The sequence below is a fragment of the Cryptotermes secundus genome, unplaced genomic scaffold, assembly GCF_002891405.2.
Source record: "Cryptotermes secundus unplaced genomic scaffold, Csec_1.0 scaffold63, whole genome shotgun sequence".
Taxonomy (NCBI): Eukaryota; Metazoa; Arthropoda; class Insecta; order Blattodea; family Kalotermitidae; genus Cryptotermes; species Cryptotermes secundus.
This window is the reverse complement of record NW_019725836.1, coordinates 602,677-620,890: the sequence shown is the minus strand read 5'-3', so window position 1 is coordinate 620,890 and position 18,214 is coordinate 602,677. Positions and strand designations below refer to the sequence as shown.

The 18,214-nt window shown below is 38.0% G+C and overlaps 1 protein-coding gene across 1 annotated transcript in view; it reads right to left on the bottom strand.

Moving 5' to 3' along the window:
• Positions 1-18,214, bottom strand: part of LOC111863502 — a 93,065-nt gene that overhangs the window by 13,628 nt on the left and 61,223 nt on the right. The window contains exons 2-3 of the mRNA XM_023849855.2: positions 9,276-9,402; positions 4,530-4,667 (exon numbers count right to left, since the gene is read on the bottom strand). Of these exons, the coding sequence (XP_023705623.1) occupies positions 4,530-4,667; positions 9,276-9,402 (265 nt within the window). The remainder of the gene's footprint in view (positions 1-4,529; positions 4,668-9,275; positions 9,403-18,214) is intronic.

Sequence of the window (18,214 nt, the reverse complement as noted above, 5' to 3'; positions counted from 1 at the left end):
ATTATCCCGTCATCCACATGAACGGCCATGAACAAATTATTGGCATCATTCTTAAAAAAGCATTGGTCAGATTTTAGTTGGTTTAGACCTTCTTCTTTCAGAAAGGTTGTCAACTTCTTGTTCCATTTCGATGGTGCTTGTCTTAGGCCATATAATGCCTTTTTCAGGAGACATATCTTGCCAGTGTTCTTGTATCCTTCTGGTATCTCCATGTAGTTTTCCTCCTCAAGGTCTCCATACAGGAAGGCAGTCTTCACATCAAAAGTTTGCGTGTTCATATTCTTACGTGCTGCTATGGCAAACAGTACTCTAAGAGAATTCATGTCAACAACTGGGCTAAAGGTATGCTTGAAATCTATTTCCCCTTCATTTTGTTGACATCCTCTCACAACCAGTCTGGCTTTGTGTCTTCCATCATCCTTTATTTTGAAAACCCATTTACTGGTCAGAATTTTCTTGCCCATTGCTTTCTCTCTGTTTACATATATCCAAGTTTTGTTTTGGTAGAGCGAATCCTTTTCCTCTTTAATGGCTTTCTTCCACTTTTCGCTGTCTTTGCTCGCCATGCACTCGTCTTATGTATAGGTGAGCATACCCTCCTTCTGAATCTCTGTGTGCTAGTCTCGGTAATTTGGGTGCATTTGAATGTTTCTTCTTGGTCTCAATGCATATCCATGTTCGTTTTGTCCATTGTTTTTCCTTCCATTATCCTTGTGGTCAGCATTTTCATTTTCTTCAGTATCTGTTGGTTCTTCTTCATTGTTGTCAGCTTTGGGTTCTTGCTGCATTTCGCTCTCTTCCTGATCTGGAGTATTTGTATNTTTTCCTCTTTAATGGCTTTCTTCCACTTTTCGCTGTCTTTGCTCGCCATGCACTCGTCTTATGTATAGGTGAGCATACCCTCCTTCTGAATCTCTGTGTGCTAGTCTCGGTAATTTGGGTGCATTTGAATGCTTCTTCTTGGTCTCAATGCATATCCATGTTCGTTTTGTCCATTGTTTTTCCTTCCATTATCCTTGTGGTCAGCATTTTCCATTTTTTCAGTGTCTGTTGGTTCTTCTTCATTGTTGTCAGCTTCGGGTTCTTGCTGCATTTCGCTCTCTTCCTGATCTGGAGTATTTGGCTTGTCTTCTGAATCCGTCACTCTTTCCATTTCCTTGTGTTTATTTGTTGTCACAGGTTTACCTGTGAATGTCACATCTCTGGAGACATAGGTCCTTTCAGTATTTTGATCCCATATTCTGTAGCCATTTGTGTTTTATCCAACGAATATTCCTTTCTTGTTATGACTGTCCAACTTTTTCAATGGTCCCAGAATTTTAGTATACACTTCTGAACCAAAAATCTTCAATCCAGCCATATATGGTCTTTTACCATACCAATTTTCTGCTGGTGTTCCATTCACTGTCAGTGTTGGACTTATGTTTAGCAGGTATGCAGAAGTGAGTACAGCTTCACCCCCCATTCTCTTACTTAAACCTGAGTGAAAATCAATGCTCTTGCCTTTTCCACAATGGTATGGTTCATCCTTTCGGCAGTGCCGTTTAGCTGTGGCGAATATGGTGTAGTAAATTCCAGTACAATCCCCTTGTTCTTACATCATTCTCTCAAGGCGTTGTTCTTATATTCCCTTCCATTGTCGCATCTTATTCTTCTCACTCTTGTATTGAAGTGACATTCAGCTTCATTTACATATTCCTTCAAAAAGGTATACACTTCACTCTTATTTTCTAACACGTATATCTTACAAAAATGTGTATAGTCATCCACACATGTAAGGAAATATTGCTTATTGTCATAAGTGGTGGGATCAATTGGTCCACACACGTCACTATGAATTATCTCTAATGGCTTTCCAGCCCTACCTCTTTCTGTATCAAATGGGAGTCTCACCTGTATGGCCTGCATACAAACTGAACATATATCAAAATTTTTACACTTGCTCACACTTTCTGGTGTCCCTTGGCATATCTCTTGTAGTTTCTTAAGATTCGCGTAACTTATGTGACCTAGCATTCTATGACACTCTACACATATCTTGCTGAGTCATCATATCTTCATTCCTCACGCTAAAGTTAATTACAAACAATCCATTTTCATCCTTTTTTCCTTCGATTACAACATTTTTGTCCTTGAGTATCTGGACTTTCTCTTTTGTAAACAGCACTTCTCCATCATTTTCTGTAATACAGTGCACTGACAGAAGGTTTTTGCTGAGTTCTGGAACATATGAAACGTTTTTCAAACTACACTCTTTAAATTCCAAATTGCCTATTTCTTTTGCAGTCATACTTTGATTTTTCTTTGCTACCTTTATACATTGAGTATACAGCTTAGTATGTATCAAATCAGTCTTCACATTTATCATATGACATGTGCTACCACTATCCACTACATACATTTTGTCTTTTCACTTTCATCACTCACGTGGGTTTCTGCTGCTTCAGCTAGAAAATTGACCTTGCTCCTTATATTCCCATCTTTAAAATAACAGTCCTTTTCAGCATGGTTTATTTTCTTACATACTGGACATTGTTTTCTCGTATCACTGTCCTTATTTCTAGAGTAACAGTCCTTTTCAGAGTGATTATTCCTTTTACAGATAGAGCAATTTCTCTTACCTTTGTTGGGCAGTTGAGCTGGGCATGACCTATTTGATTACAATTGAAACACTTGAAAGGGGTTTTACTTTTTGTTTTAGTTACTGTCTTAAAAGCTGTGCTTTCCTCTTCTTTAGTCGCCATCTTGCACTTCACTTCTTCCAACATCAATCTGGCCACCAGGTTGTCAAGGGTTCTGTCCATGGTCATTGTTGAGTCCCAGGTGGTGCTGAAGTGTTTGTAGTCTTCTGGCAGAATCGTTGTTATTTTTGTCAGGATCATGTTTTCATCAACATTTTGGTTCAGTTGACGAAGCTTGAAGGCAATGTTCTGCACATGACTTATATTCGTCATCATATACTTAGTTTTGTCATGAAGTTGTAGAAGTCTTGTAGCACAAGGCACTTCTCTTGAGAGGTATCTCGCTGATGTCATACATTTCTTTCGTGGTTGTGCATGTCACGATGTGGGTCTTCACATGTTTCTCTATTGTTCTCACTATGTAATATTGGCACTTTGCATCTCGCATCTTCCATTTCCTTATACAGTAAAACTTGGTTATAGCAACATCGGTTTCTGCAACACCTTGTCTNTCTGTACTTAACTACGTATTTCACTAAAAAATGCAACATTTTAACTCGGTTTTTGGTAGATTTTTACGTGACTAACATAAGGCTACTGTGGAAGTGCCCATTTCGGTTACAACGACATTCGTTTATAACGACACTATTTTTAGGTCCCTTTGATGACGTTATAACCAAGTTCTACTGTATTTTCTTTGTCTCTTCCTTGGTCACTTAACAGGTCCCTGCCATCAGTAATGTTTATCAGTTCTTTTGCACGCATCAGAATCTTGATTTCAAAATCCCACAGTGGAAATAAGTCAGTGTCCTTCAGTTTTGGCAGATAAGTTACCTCTTCTGTCTCTGTGGTTGCCATTTTTCATTATTCTTCTTCTGTCTTCTCCTTTTTTTTGCTTTCCTTTTTTTAATTTTTGAGCAAATCTGGGCCCATAACCTGTTGATTTTCTTTGTGTTGTGCTTACATATCACTTAACAGCCATATTGGATGAGAAGAAACTTTTTTATATAATACAAAACAAAAACAAATTAATATAGATCACTATTACCAACTTGAACATTTTTACATTACTAGATTCTCAACAACATGCTGGCCACCCTTTATCGCCAGGAGGATCCCTGGTACTCATTTCTGTCAGAGGCTGAGTCACCCCAGGGCCACAATGCAGCTGGAAGGATCAAGTAAACTATTAAAAAGTTTGAAGACCTCATTGGGAAATGAACCCATGACCTTCTGGCTTGTAACATAGTGCCTCAACCAACTATGCTACCACCTGCCCCCTAATTCCAATAATACAATAAGAATCACCATCACACCAAAAATTAAATGCAGGCTGCATTGCTGTTATATTGGTGTTTATACTGTATAAAAATTACATCAACATTGCTTTTCAAAGTGTTATTATTATACAAAATACTAGGACCCTGCACTAAGTGTGGTTGTTTTTTATTCCATCTGAGAATGTTATATGGCCGCCATGGTGGCATTACTGATGTCAAAAGTTTAGAGGAAGTACAAAGATTAGATGGTCTGTAGTGGTATGATACTGATGCCAAATTTTGCAGTAACCCATCAGTTGGTTTAAAAGTTATTATGGGGCAGAAGACACTTGCATATAGGATGTAATTGATATCATATGCTTATCTTTTTTATACAGTCCATTTCTACCTTGCTATGACCTCTCATCATGTGACACAGGCTCTTGAGTTCAATACAATATCTTCTGCTTATGTTACAATGATATATGTAGACATGTAATGAATGGTCTGATTGTAACAAACATGCTCAAAATAACACTCAGAGACATTCAGAACAAGGATAAAAAAGGAAGAAGTATAGGAACATTACCTTTCTTGCACTTCTTCTGGATTGTTTTTGTCTGCTCACAAGTGTTTTGGTCTCCTTTCTTCAGGGTGAGAATACGAGACCTCATGTTTGTCTTTGGATCACAGTCTGACCACGTGCCCTTCACATAGCGACAAGGGTCTGAAATAACACAAAATGTGATCAATGCTCTCTTAGAAAAAACATCAGTTTTATCAGAGGTTATAATATAAAGCCAAGTTATAATATGGACGTTAGATGAGTGTAAAAGGAGGAAAGGATTTCTTCCCTCTTCAGTGGCCCAAATGAACAATAGCTGATTGTAGATTTGATTACTAATTTAAAAGCATGCAACTATAAATTAAATATATGAAGTTTCAGATTATACAAATTTATAAGAAAATGTATAAGACATTATTATAGAAAATATTTATGAAAAGTTATCTTTCGGGTTGTAATATACTCTTCATTAGAAAACTTCGTGTTTTTCCAGTGAGTTCTTGAAATAATTACTGTTCAATTTCTCACCTTAGCCAGTAGAGACAATTTCATATCTATGTACATAAATAAGCATTCTGACATGATAGCTGAAAAGCCAGAATAGTGGAATGTGTAGATGTGTTCAGTGCTGGACAATGACACAGTAAATACACGTCTGTGGCGATGGAAACGCATGCACGAGAAGCTTAGCGCCAAGACAAACTGATTGGTGGTAAACCACCATCTTAAAGTAACTCTGGCTCTGAAGTTAGTCAATTGTGAGATGGCAGCCAGCCAGCAATGACATAAGCATGAAAGGAGAGGAATATCCATTACTGAGAGCTGTTACCTAGCAACAACTAATGAAGGCATGGAAGATTTTATGTGTGCTGTAGTTACAGTGATCTTAGGAATGTGTAAACTAGTGAAATGATTATGGTTGCTTGTAATCACGAGTTATGAATGTTCAAATCAAATTATCAATGAAACCCCATGTCTGGCCACTAACACCTGACGGTACAAATGAATTACTTTATATGCTGTTGCTGAGCAAATGTTGTTACTATAGTATCATAAAGGGACTCACAGTAGTTAAATTAAGACCAAATATTTAAAAATTTAAAATAAGTTGTGGATACTAACAGTAAATGGTTAAAACAAGTTTTGAAATAAGTTAAGAAGTCTTGTAAAGTATACAGAAGAATGTAATAAAGGCCTTCGTTTCTACTGTTGGTTATACAGAAATTCCTTTATTGTTTGCCATACATCCATCTGTATGGTGATGTGATGTGTATCCAACAAAGTGTGTGGTAGTGTGTGGGATGTGTCATGCAAACTTTAATTTTCATCTGCTCTCATAATTTTGTACGGAAAAATATGATTATGATATTGTCACCTGTTGGGTATGTCACGCAACAAATAACTTTACGTGGCAAATACAAAGGCAAAAATAATACCATCTAATGTGACTATTTAAGTTTTATCACTTGAGGACTTATCACCCTTACATGTTTCGATCCCTACGGATCATCCTCAGAGGGCATCAATACTTTCGGAAACTATTGTTACAATAGATGTTAATTATATAGATACACATGTGATGTCTGAAATGCACAATATACGCAATGTTCAACCTTTCACATTCACAGCAGCCTTCTTGGTGTTAAAACTTTTTAAAGTTTTTTTTTTTTTAACTTTACGTGGGTCTCGGATTTAGCAAAACTTTATTGGACATTCACTCTTACACACCGTACAATTATTATCACTTCAACTGTATTCTGTGGTGGCTTTCTTTCAACTGTATAGTATGGTGACTAGGTTCCAACTGTGTTTGTTGCTGTCTGTGGCTTTCGGCTTATGTAGGTGTTCTGTGGACTCAGTAGAGGACCCCCCTCGCCAAGGTTCGATCTCACATGTTCGGCAATCCGTTGCTTTGGGAACGTTCTTTATAGATAGGTAATGTGTTTCGTCTCATCCGCTGTTACTCAACGGCAATTCATCACTATGATTTGTCGCTGTGGGATCTCCACAATTTCCATTGTAACCGTTGCTTGGTGATGGATGTAAGATAACTCGTCACAATATCATCATATTCATACATTCGTCCTCCAGTGTGTATGTTCCCAACAGTGGCTTTTGATTCATCACTATGATTTGTCGCTGTGGGATCTCCACAATTTCCATTGTAACCGTTGCTTGGTGATGGATGTAAGATAACTCGTCACAATATCATCATATTCATACATTCGTCCTCCAGTGTGTATGTTCCCAACAGTGGCTTTTGAAGTGACTGATCAATCTTTATTAATCTTTGTATGAACATCATGCTGCTAGAGGTTGCCCCACCTTAACAAGATGAACTGCAGGTAATATAAATCAAATTTAATGCAAGCCTGTATGTATCTGTAGAATTTTGCTTCTAGGTTCTTGGCAACAATTGGAACATTCATCAATGGTGGGTAGATGTTATAGTGTAAAATTATTCTGCATAAATAAGTATTTCTCCCCGCTTATCTTGCTCAATGCTTACTATAATGTAGTGAATAGTGGGAAAAAAGGTACAGGAATATGTGTTTAAGACATGTCAGAAAAATGAGTTTTAATATGTTATAAAAATCAGAGCAGAACAAAGAGCAGTTCTCCTACTTCAATGATTTGTGCTAGAATTAGTGTATGAGAAATTTTAATATATTAATATATTTTATTTGAAATAAAACACAGTGTACAGAACATACTGTATATAAATTTCATGCTGGGTTGTGAAATGTCTTATTCTGTTATCTCCAGTCTGCTGCAAGTGAGTTCAGTTGTATTCAGGTTAGGCTTGTGGGGCCCCTGTTCAAGGAAACCATAGGCAGCTAGTTGTATATATGTTTACAGAAAATAAAATTTTGAACAATACCGACATATTTAAAAAAATATTTCTTAGGAATTTATTAACACTTTCTGAAATTCTGAAATTTAAAATATATTCATTTAGTGTCAAGTTCTTTTTTGAACAAGAAGTTTGTGGAAAAATTGCATATTTTTCTGCATCTGCTCTCTACTTCCCTGTGTTGCACTTGGAAGATTGAATGGGATAAGTAAACTTTCTCCAGAAATTATAGTTCATTGTGCTTCTTGCATGGAGACTGAAGTCTGCACATTATAGCCCTGTTGCTCAAACAGCAGCTCCCATATTCCAAATATTCTAACAGTAAGCAAGTACACAGAGAGACAAACAGATGCTTTTCCATCATGTCCAAAACTTTAGAACAGATCCAGTAATTACTGGGGGCACTTGACCAAGTATTAAAACGTTTGGGGTATGGTAGACAGGCATTTTTAAACATCTGCAGTCTTCTCCTTGATGAGGTACGTAAACATAAGCAGAAATTAAATAATGCTTACTAGAGTTATGCAAACCTGAAAGTAAACCACTTCTTTTCTCCTTGGAATGCTGAGTTAACAAATCTGCTTAGGACTTGGTCTTGTGAAAATGGCAATTAATCTTCAAGTCCCATAAAGGGAAGGGGGAATTCTTTCATTGTCTAAATGACTATCAGCTTCTGAAGAAGGACTCTGTTTCACTGAATTAGTTGTAATCGATAGTTTTTAACGCTTTACTTTTGATATAAGCATTACCTCCCTTTTACAGATTGAGGAGCTCAGAGATAAATACTGAAAATAATTAAAGAGGATTATGCTATGTGTATGTGAAATGGATTTAACTGACTCTGTGACTCTGTGACCAGTGATGTGCTCTTAGCGATGCTGTTCAGTTTTCATGGGCTAGTTAGCTAGTTGAGATTGAGGTAAACTGGGTTTAAAACAATTTAAAATGTGTATGTTTAATTTTGTGAAAAATGTATGCTTTATGTATGTCCCATTCAGCCATGTAAGAACTACTCTTATATCTACAATGCAACTTTTGTCACTGGTATGGGCATAAAAGCTGAATAATATTACATTCCACCAGCATGAAAAACAGCTGTGACTGACTTATAGGTACAGTGCCAAATAAATAAATATATAATTTCTAACACAGCTACTTGTTCTTCAATTAATTCTGAAATTTTGCACTGGTAGTAAATGAATTAAGGGGCATGCAATAGTGTAGTTGGTTAAGGCACTTTGCTACAAGCTGGAAGGTCGCAGGTTCGATTCCTGATAAGGTCACTCGATTTTTCAATTGCTCTGTACCTTCCGGCTGCACTATGGCCCTGCGGTTGGCTCAGCCTCTAACAGAAATGAGCACCAGGGATCTTCCTAGAGGTAAAGGGTGGCCAGTACATAATGTTGACAAGCTTACTGCCATCTGTGAGCTGAGTGTCTAGAAAATGTTGGAGTCTCAACGTCTTACAACCCTATGGGCTTCCAACAGCCTGTTACAGCGATAGCTCTCTCCACCTTTTAGCAAGTGAATAAGTAGCAGAAATCAGTTAAACTTTCAATTATGTGTACAGTGAGAAAGGATAGCTCAGTTGGTATAGCTACAGGCTACAGGATGGATGAGGTTCGATTTCTGGGAGGAGCAAGAATTTCTATACCTCACAGTGTTCAAACTGACTCTGGGGACCACTCAGCCTCCAATCCAATGGATGCCAAGGGGGATCTTTCCTTGGAGATAAAGTGGCTGGGGCAGGAAGCTGAACACTAACCTCCAGCTAGCACTGAGGTCAGGAAGGATGGTGCTATATCTCCACTCCCCTATATCTTCAAGACGTTGTACTTAATTAGACACAGGGCCAATGCTACCTTTACCTTTTACTACATGTACAGTAAGAGCTCCTAGTTGAACTAATATCTCACCTCTCTTCTTAGCTCCCCTCTCGCTGCGGATCAGTACCTCATGGTCATCCTCCTCCCATATTTCACCTTCAGCCATAGCTAGAGTGACCAGCACCAGTGCTGCAAACATTATCGCCATCCACTTCATNAGTGTACGCACTGCAAGACGGATTAAACAAATCATGAACTTAAATCAGTGCAACAGGACGCTAAAATATAACATTGGAAACTAATAACGATNTTTTATAGTGCTTTGTAAATAATATAATAAATGGAAACTAATAACAACTCAAAGTCCCACAAAGACTTATCAAGGCTTCAGAAACATCTAGGATTCTCTCAGAAACGATAGAATATCTAGTTATCCTAGCCTAGTCTCAAAGAATACTGTATTTCTTCTTGCAGTCAAAAATATTCTGAATATTCTTGTACAGAATGGTACCTGCATGATTTATCCATTCTCCTTTTAGATTAGAAAGTAAGTTATATCACTTTTTCAGAGTGTACTTTCGGTTAATGAAGTGACTGGCTACAGACTGAACCAGGGCTCAATTCCCAGCAGAGATTCTTTCCTTCGCCATCACTTCCAGTCAGTGTGCACTGAAATGAGTGTCTCTTAATCATATGACATAATTTTAAATATGTGCAGTGTTCGCTTTCTAAGTCTAGAGTCAACAAAAAGGCTTCCAGGCGTCTTGTCACACTGCTCCTTTCTTAACGCTGTTTGTCTCGAATAAACTACAGGTGTACCACCATTTATTTTTCTCTGATGGGGCGTGCCTGTGACATCTACAGTCGCCCTCGAGAATAGCACCGTATCGCAACGTCATACTGGTCTCCTTCCTTAGGGCTGCTCCCCTAGAGCAGATAATCAAAAGTTGTGGGGAGGTGGGGGACACATACAGACATACAGACAGCAAGGTAAGCTCATAAGCCTCCTTTTTTTCTTAAATAAGGGAGGTGGGCTCAAATTACTACTTCCTTATTGATAATTTTTATGGGGTACGCCTACTCAATCTCGTGTTACAATATTCTGAATGCGCCACGAAATTAGGCATGTGTCCTACAGTTATTTTAAAAGGACTCCACAGATGATATATAATGGAGCCCTAAATGTTGAATTGTGTAAAAATATTCTGAATTTTATGAAGATTTTGAGTATCGCTCTGGGTTCGATTCTCTGCAGGGGCAAGATTTTTCTCTTCTTCATAGCATCCAGATTGGTTTTGGGACCCACCCAGCCTTCTATCCAAAGGATATCAGAGGTTCCTTTCCCGGGGCTAAAGCAGCAGGGACGTGAATCTGAGAACTCATCTTCATCTAGTGCCGAGGTCAAGAATGGTGGAGCTATATCGCCACTACCCCATACGTCTTCTTAGCGTGGTGCTTAGTTAAGCACAGGGTCACGTTTACCTTTACCTTTACCTACAGTCAGTATAAATCAACACACGACGGCCATTCTAAATAGCAGTTTTACAATATTATTCAATATCCTAGCCAAGAGGGACATATGAAAAACTCTTCCTAATAAACAGTTCTATGGAAGATCTGCAATGGAAACGTTACCACCAAACGGCCAAACAATGGGCCACAAAACGTTAACTTCCACACAAGCCGAGTACATCAACAACATCGAACTGTTCTTTAGTTTCAATCTCTGCCCACGGTTTTGAACTTCACAATACATCGGTAAACTATTCTGCATATAATAACTGTCAGGGACCTGCTATCTTGACTTGGGTTATCGTGGATTACCTGAATTCCTCTATACCAATGAAATATACCTTAGGACATGATCGCAATGGAATGTACCTTGGGATATGGTTGCTTCCTTCAACATGCCTCCCATGTGAACAAGCTTACTACATCTTATTCGACCCCATTCGATCCTAGCATTTGAGAAAACAATCTGCACACTGGAAAGGCTCTGTTATTTCTTTCTGGCCAACAATGCATTTTTCTTAAATAAATCATCAGTGCTACGGTAGAAGCAGAGCCGCCATATCGATAGATATCTGCAATGGCAGCAAAGGACATCACAACGACTGAGTTAACAGAACAAAGTTTTTCTGTTGGAGGAAACCCCATGCCAATAAACATGAACGGTGTTCAGAATATAGGGTTTTAAAAGCTGATATTTTTTTAATATACGTACCATACATAAATTTCGTCTACAGATATATCCCCTATTTAATCTTCAGTCTAGATATATTGGGCCTATATTTAATCCACTGCTAGAGCATAACATACAGCCCCTTTTGATGTATCAGTCACATGAAGGCAGGGATAATACAAAGAACCTGGTTTGAGGAAACTAAACACAAGCACGATGCCATGTGCCCACCAGCAGTAGTAGTTGGTGATGGGAATCTCGTAAATGAGAATAATACAAGAAAGGGCGTTTATTTACATTTTTCACATTATCCTGACGCCACTCCCTCAATACCATCCCGTCTTTTTCTTTTTCCCCTGGGATAAAACAAACAACGTGGATGAAACATTGCTGTGGAAGACGATGTTAGAAACAATTCAGAGTTACTACTTTTAGTCTATGTTCCTCTTTCGTGCCGAGATTTCCTCTATACGATCTGCCAAAGCTACTGGCAGGTAGAACAGTTAGTGAGGTGACTGGCTACAGACTGAATGGCCTGGGTTCAATTTCCAGCAGGACCCATTGCATGTCTTCCACACTCGCCAGATTTGAATCCTCTGGATTTTTACCTGCGGGGACACCTAAAACCCTTGTGAAGGCAGCTCCTGTTTAAAACGAAGGGGCACTCGATCTCAATAAGGATGCCTGTCAGACTACACTCAACTACCCAGATATATTTCAATGGACGTGACAATCTAGTAGTATGAGAAGTGTCGAGACGTGCATTGAATTTTATGGTGAACGTTTTGAGCACTTATTATAAATGCATTCTTTGAGCTACAACCCACAAATTAAATGTTTTCGGACACGTGTTGATATAGATATTTTTTCTGTTTTGTTATGTGGAATTCATGGCTAAATTCGCACCTTTGATTTACACCCTGTATATACACACATAATATTATATTTCTATGTGTATGTGTAAAATAAATTCAAATTTCCGTGTCCAAATTGGTATGAGAAAATCGAGTGGAACCTACTTCAGATTTGCTTTCATGGGTACCTTAACGTCTTGGGAACACCATTCGGGATTTAGGATATCCAGTCATAATGAATTATGTATTAATAATGTAATTATTTAAATGTTTTATCAGCAAGTTCTGTCACCGAGAACAATTTACAGTAGGTTAACAATTTTGGAAGTAGATATCTTTTCTCTGGAAGATCTGTGGCCCACGATATCTTCGAAATAGACCATTCCGGCTTCCCCCCCCCCAAAAAGTGCCTATTCTTAATCTAGAGTATATGGACTTTTACCTCCACGGCTTTATGCCCTAGCGCTTAAACAGAAGGTCAACTCTACCTCTATATTCTTAGTGACGAATTTCCAAATTACTGTTGATTCGTTTTAATTTGCGGATATAATCCCAAAGTATATTTTTATCCAAAGTTTTAGCAATAATTAGGCTTGTGACAAGATATGTTAAACGTCCATTCACAAAAGAAGGTACGTGATGTTTGCCTATACATATGAACGAAGGAACGAGGAGCTCAACCACGTACAGTGCACCTTCTCTAGTTCTGTACCCAGAAGGCACAAACGTGCTGCCTACTGTGCACCATCTATTACTATATCATGGAAATTACGAGATTAATGGCTAAAGGAACAATCCAAACTTGGGGGAAATTTGGCTCCTGCCTGGTGGCAAATGTTACGATTTTCGGCTTTCGGTATTCCTTGCATCATGATGTATATTTAAAATATGCCATATTTTAGAGAAGCGGCATACCGAAGAATCTCATGAATTCTAAGACAGTCCATGTGCTTACATGTTGTATTTATCTTGTCGTTTTCTTCCACGTCTTATCACGAGGATCCCTAGCTCCAAGCTTGCATTACACTGGCCCATGAGCAAGTACATCATGCCACTTTACTGTTGTTACAATTAGACATGTTGGGTTCCTAGATTTTTATTTACGCAGAACAATCACGAAATGTTTGATTTATTCTATAACATCGATAGCGAATACTAACTGGTGTACTATGGAAGCTTTAGATTTCTGCAGTTTTTACACCTTCTGTAGTGAAAATGAAAAATTGTTCAGTTAAATGCACACATCGAAAATGTCTACTATTACTGTTATTAATATTATTACTGGGGGCACGCGGTAGCGTAGGTGGTTGAGGAACTATGCAACTATGCTACAAGCCGGAAGGTTGCTGGTTGGATTCCCGATGAGGTCACTGGATTTTTCAATTGACCTAATCTTTCCTGGCACACTATGGCCCTCGGGTCGACTCAACCTCCCACAGAAATTAGTATCAGTAATCTTCCTGGATGTTAAGCGTGGCTGGTGCGTAAGGCTTACCTAACAACTGTGAACTGATTTTCTAGAAAATGTGAGAGCCTCGACGTCTCACAACCCTATGAACCTTCACGGCCTGTTACAATGATAGCTTTACCTTTTACCTTCCTTATTAATACTACTAGTATTTCTACTACCACTACCGCTACCACCATTACTACCACCACTGCTACTACTGCCACCACTACTTCTAAGCCGTGTTATCAAACATCTGAGACAGTGAGTAATGCTAAACATGATTTTGGTACACGTGTAATGAACCCACCATTGTAACAGACATTTAAAGAAACTTGTACGTAATTTCTTTGGCCTACGTAATAATTTTGGCCGGATGTTGTACATCTGTACAAAATGCAACAAACAGTAAATAGTACATATATGTAATTACAGGTGTAAAGATGTAGTAGACTGTATGAATAATTAAATTTCCTCTATGGATGATGGGCTTTGTTATTTCTACTTATACAGAAATTGCACATAGTCCATGGGTAACCAGGCATAAATTGTATCTAAAACCTTTATTTATAATCTTTGATACTTGCGTTTTGACAAGAACTTACAGTCTTAAATATATAATTTAAAACTTGTATGGCATTTGTTAATTACCGGTATACACTTCTTTACACTGTATTAACTGTGATTATTATTACATTCGGTATTTCCAAATTTAGTGTAACATGGTGCTCTTAAATTCTGAAGTGAGACTTCTCAGTGGATGACTAAATAAAAACAATATACATCCGTCGCCTAGCACACAAGCTCAGACTATCTGTCGAACAACACGACCAGACAAGTTGCCGCACTATCACGGCGCTCGGTTTAATCTTTGTTGATTGATATGCAGCATGCCTCTTCATAGATGGCGGTCTACGTAAAAATTAATTACGATATGAAAGATCACGTCTTAGGTCCCCTCTAGACTTCCTTCCAGCTCCTGACTATAGCCTATTCTTAGCATTAAATGCCTTCCTAATTGTGCAGAGACTGTAAGGAAGTCCACACTCTGCAGGGTCTTTTTTGAAAATCTAAGAGTTGCTTGGCTGTTGAAAACTCCTCTACTCCTGTGTAACTCTAATATTCATTACCATATTCAGGGAAGCTTCTCTGAATCTGACCCTATCCTCAAGTAGATGAATCCAGTTTATGTCCTCACAGTATTTCTGTAACATTCATTTTAATATGGTTTCTTCGATCTGATCCCATTTCTTTTGTTTTTCCAATAAAATGCTGCTATTTTTCCCATATGTGCTGTCTCACCCATCTAGCTCTTGAATTTACTAGAAGGCCGCACACTTCAGAGTTTATCTAGAGCGACACAACGAATACAATGACTTTCTTGCACTTAGATATTCAACCAAAGATTTATTATACAGAACATTTATTGCATATTTTGTATCTGGAATTTCCCGCATGAGAATTGCAAAAATCGTGTAGTTAAAGGAATGTATATTTAAACAATTATACATCTCATTGTGTGAACTAAATTATCTTAAACTATGTACAATTTTCAGAATGATAAATCCACATTGCTATTCTATTGTCTGTTTTTAATAATCGTAGCTGATAATATTCATAAACCATTAGCATGGGCCTAGTATTACAACTAACATCCTTAGTCTGAATGCTGTATGCGTTTGGTAGAATGGTTTCGGTGATATTATTAAGAAGGGAATAGATCATGTTCATACTGAAGGCACATTCACTGCATTCTGCCACAAACCTAAATATGTGTCTATTTTGAGTGCGACAGATTTTGTTGTTCAATAGCTACTAAATACACCTGAATGGTGACCCGTGCATTCATACAGATTGAAATTCATAATTGGAATCAGTTTATGTCTTATATCGATATTATGGTAATAAATATTGATTAAGAACAGTCATGATAGAAACACAAGTTTAATAAAGTCATGGTTAATTTTTTAGCATTCATGTGTAACAGCGCTCGACAAAATTTTCTATGATGATGTGCATGATAAATTTCACGACACTGAAGGGAGATCAAATCACAGGCGTGTAGCAGAGAAGCAACAGAGTTGACTTTTACAGAGTTATTCGACAAGCTGCCTTGAAACGTATGCAGTCTCTTTTATAATAATAGAGGAAAATGTTGAACTTACAACACCTTTTCCCTTTTTTATAAAACTTTGACAATAATGCGTAGCAGGACATTATCTTCACTACATCAGCCTGTCCATCTCATGTCAAAAGATATCTACAGGAATTAGGTTAACCTTCAACACAGCAAATATACTCGCTTTTAATGTTTTACAATTCGATTTTTCATTCCTGCTACATTTTTCGGATCCATACCAGTGTTACCTGTCATAATATATACTAACAGATAAAATTTGCCTCAAGTTATTAAGTGTTGCAATTAAAATTGGAATACAAAATAAGATAAAAGATAATATATAAAAATATATACCATATATCAAGATTTATAAAGTGTTGAATATATTAAGGAAATATTAAAAAATACTTGAAATTATTTTAAAATATTACTATAGGAGCTCATGAATTATGTATGCTAATTTAATACTAATATTGGCCGCGCCATAGATCAAGCGGTTAGTCGCTGGCTTCCCACTGCGGCGGCCCGGGGTCTGGTCAAGTGGGATTTGTGGTGGAAAAAGTGACGCTGGGGCAGGTTTTCTCCGAGTACTTCGGTTTCCCCTGCCAATCTTCATTCCACCAATTGCTCCACAATCACCCTCACCTATCATCTGTGGTTGGTACAATAGGCCAGAAGTGGCCGCAGTACAAGGGACTTACTCCCACCCCACAAGCAATAAAAAAATAATACTAAGGTTCCATGTCATAAGCTCTGTTCTGGACGAAGGAGTATTGATGAAATTTAATATAAGAATCTTTAATAAAGCGTTATTATGTAATGAGAGACGAAGAACGTTTTACGAAGACAAGCAGTTTAAGACTCGTTTTTTTGTGTCGGATCCCTTGTGAACTTCAAAGGCTTTAGCATTAACAGTTCTTGCCCTCTCTTGACCCAAGATCCAATTCGATGCGACAGGCACTAGCTATTTCCGGCATTAATTTCCTGATATACTTCCACTGGGAGACCTAACCGAACCAAAAGCAACCTGCACTAAATTTACGTGAATTGAAGAAATCAAAGTTTATTGCTTTTACTGCTCAAGAAAAAAAAGGCTTTATAGAGCAATCGATCTCCCAGTTGGTTTCTGTTCCTTGTAATGACTTTTGAACTTCCTCGTCGATGGCAAAGATCAAGCCTATGTATTACTAACATTGCAGATTACTATACTGATTTTTCCAAATGTCACATCACTCCCATGTGACTGAAATGAAATGCTGGTCACTGGCTCCCGCTGAACTCTACCCGGCTCCAGGCTGACCGAGCAGTATGATCACAACACATTTCTCTAATATTAATATTACAACTGACAAAGAACAGCAAACATTGCGTCCTGAGTTAACTAAAGAAGAAGAAGTTCATAATTTTCCTCGTGATTCAGCAAACTCTTCTCTTTTAAGACTACATTTTTTTTCCTCTCCCTCCAACTTTGAAGCACAGAGCTGATTTCTCAGGTTCACTGATCATTTTCACAGACGGTAGGATTCCTTAGACGGGTGATCAGCTCATCGCAAGGCCTCTCCCTAACACAGGACAACATAAACACAGAATAAACGCATACACACACCAAACATCCATGTCTTGTTTTGGATTCGAACCCACGATCCCAGCTTCCGAGCGATCTTTAGACCGCTCGGCTACAATGACCGGCAAGGTCATGTATGCTTCTTACAATTTATCGCGGTATACGAATCTATGCATCGCATTTATATAAAAAAATAAGAAAAAATACAGATTTATGAGCACATGTCGATGTTTAGTGCTGAATATAAATTTAGGCGAATAAAGTTGCCCATTTCTGCGATACATCTAACCCGTGATGACATTTCAGGGTGTTGTTAACTCACTTCGGAATCATGTGTGGAAATTGCACGGATATTTTGATGATAGTGCAAGATATTCCCTTTGATAGGTATCTCATATCGTGGAACCATACGAACTGCAGAGGAATTTCAAATGAAGTCTGTGAAATCAGCCTTTGTATTTGCTTGTTGCTCCTGTGGTTGCAAAAACGCCTAAATTGAAAGGGAGAACATATTAATATCTATTACAAAACTATTCCTCGTCGCTGCATATGCAGGGATCTGAAATGTGTTAGGCTCTTGACTAACAGACTATTCTTGAGAGTTGTAGCACCTGTCCAGTTGTGCTGATTATTTTTAGTTTTATTTCCCACGTCTTGCCTACTGGCGTTAGTATAACACAGTGTTACCGGTCTATGTACAAACAGTAAGTCACATATTCGAACTGAATTTGTCTTGTCGTGTCACAAAGTTATTGTCTACCAATTTCGCAAAATTTTCTTTACGAAAATTACTAAAATGATCCCAATTTATCAAAAAATCATTCTGATTTACTTCAGCTATTCTTAGCCTACGCCGATTACAG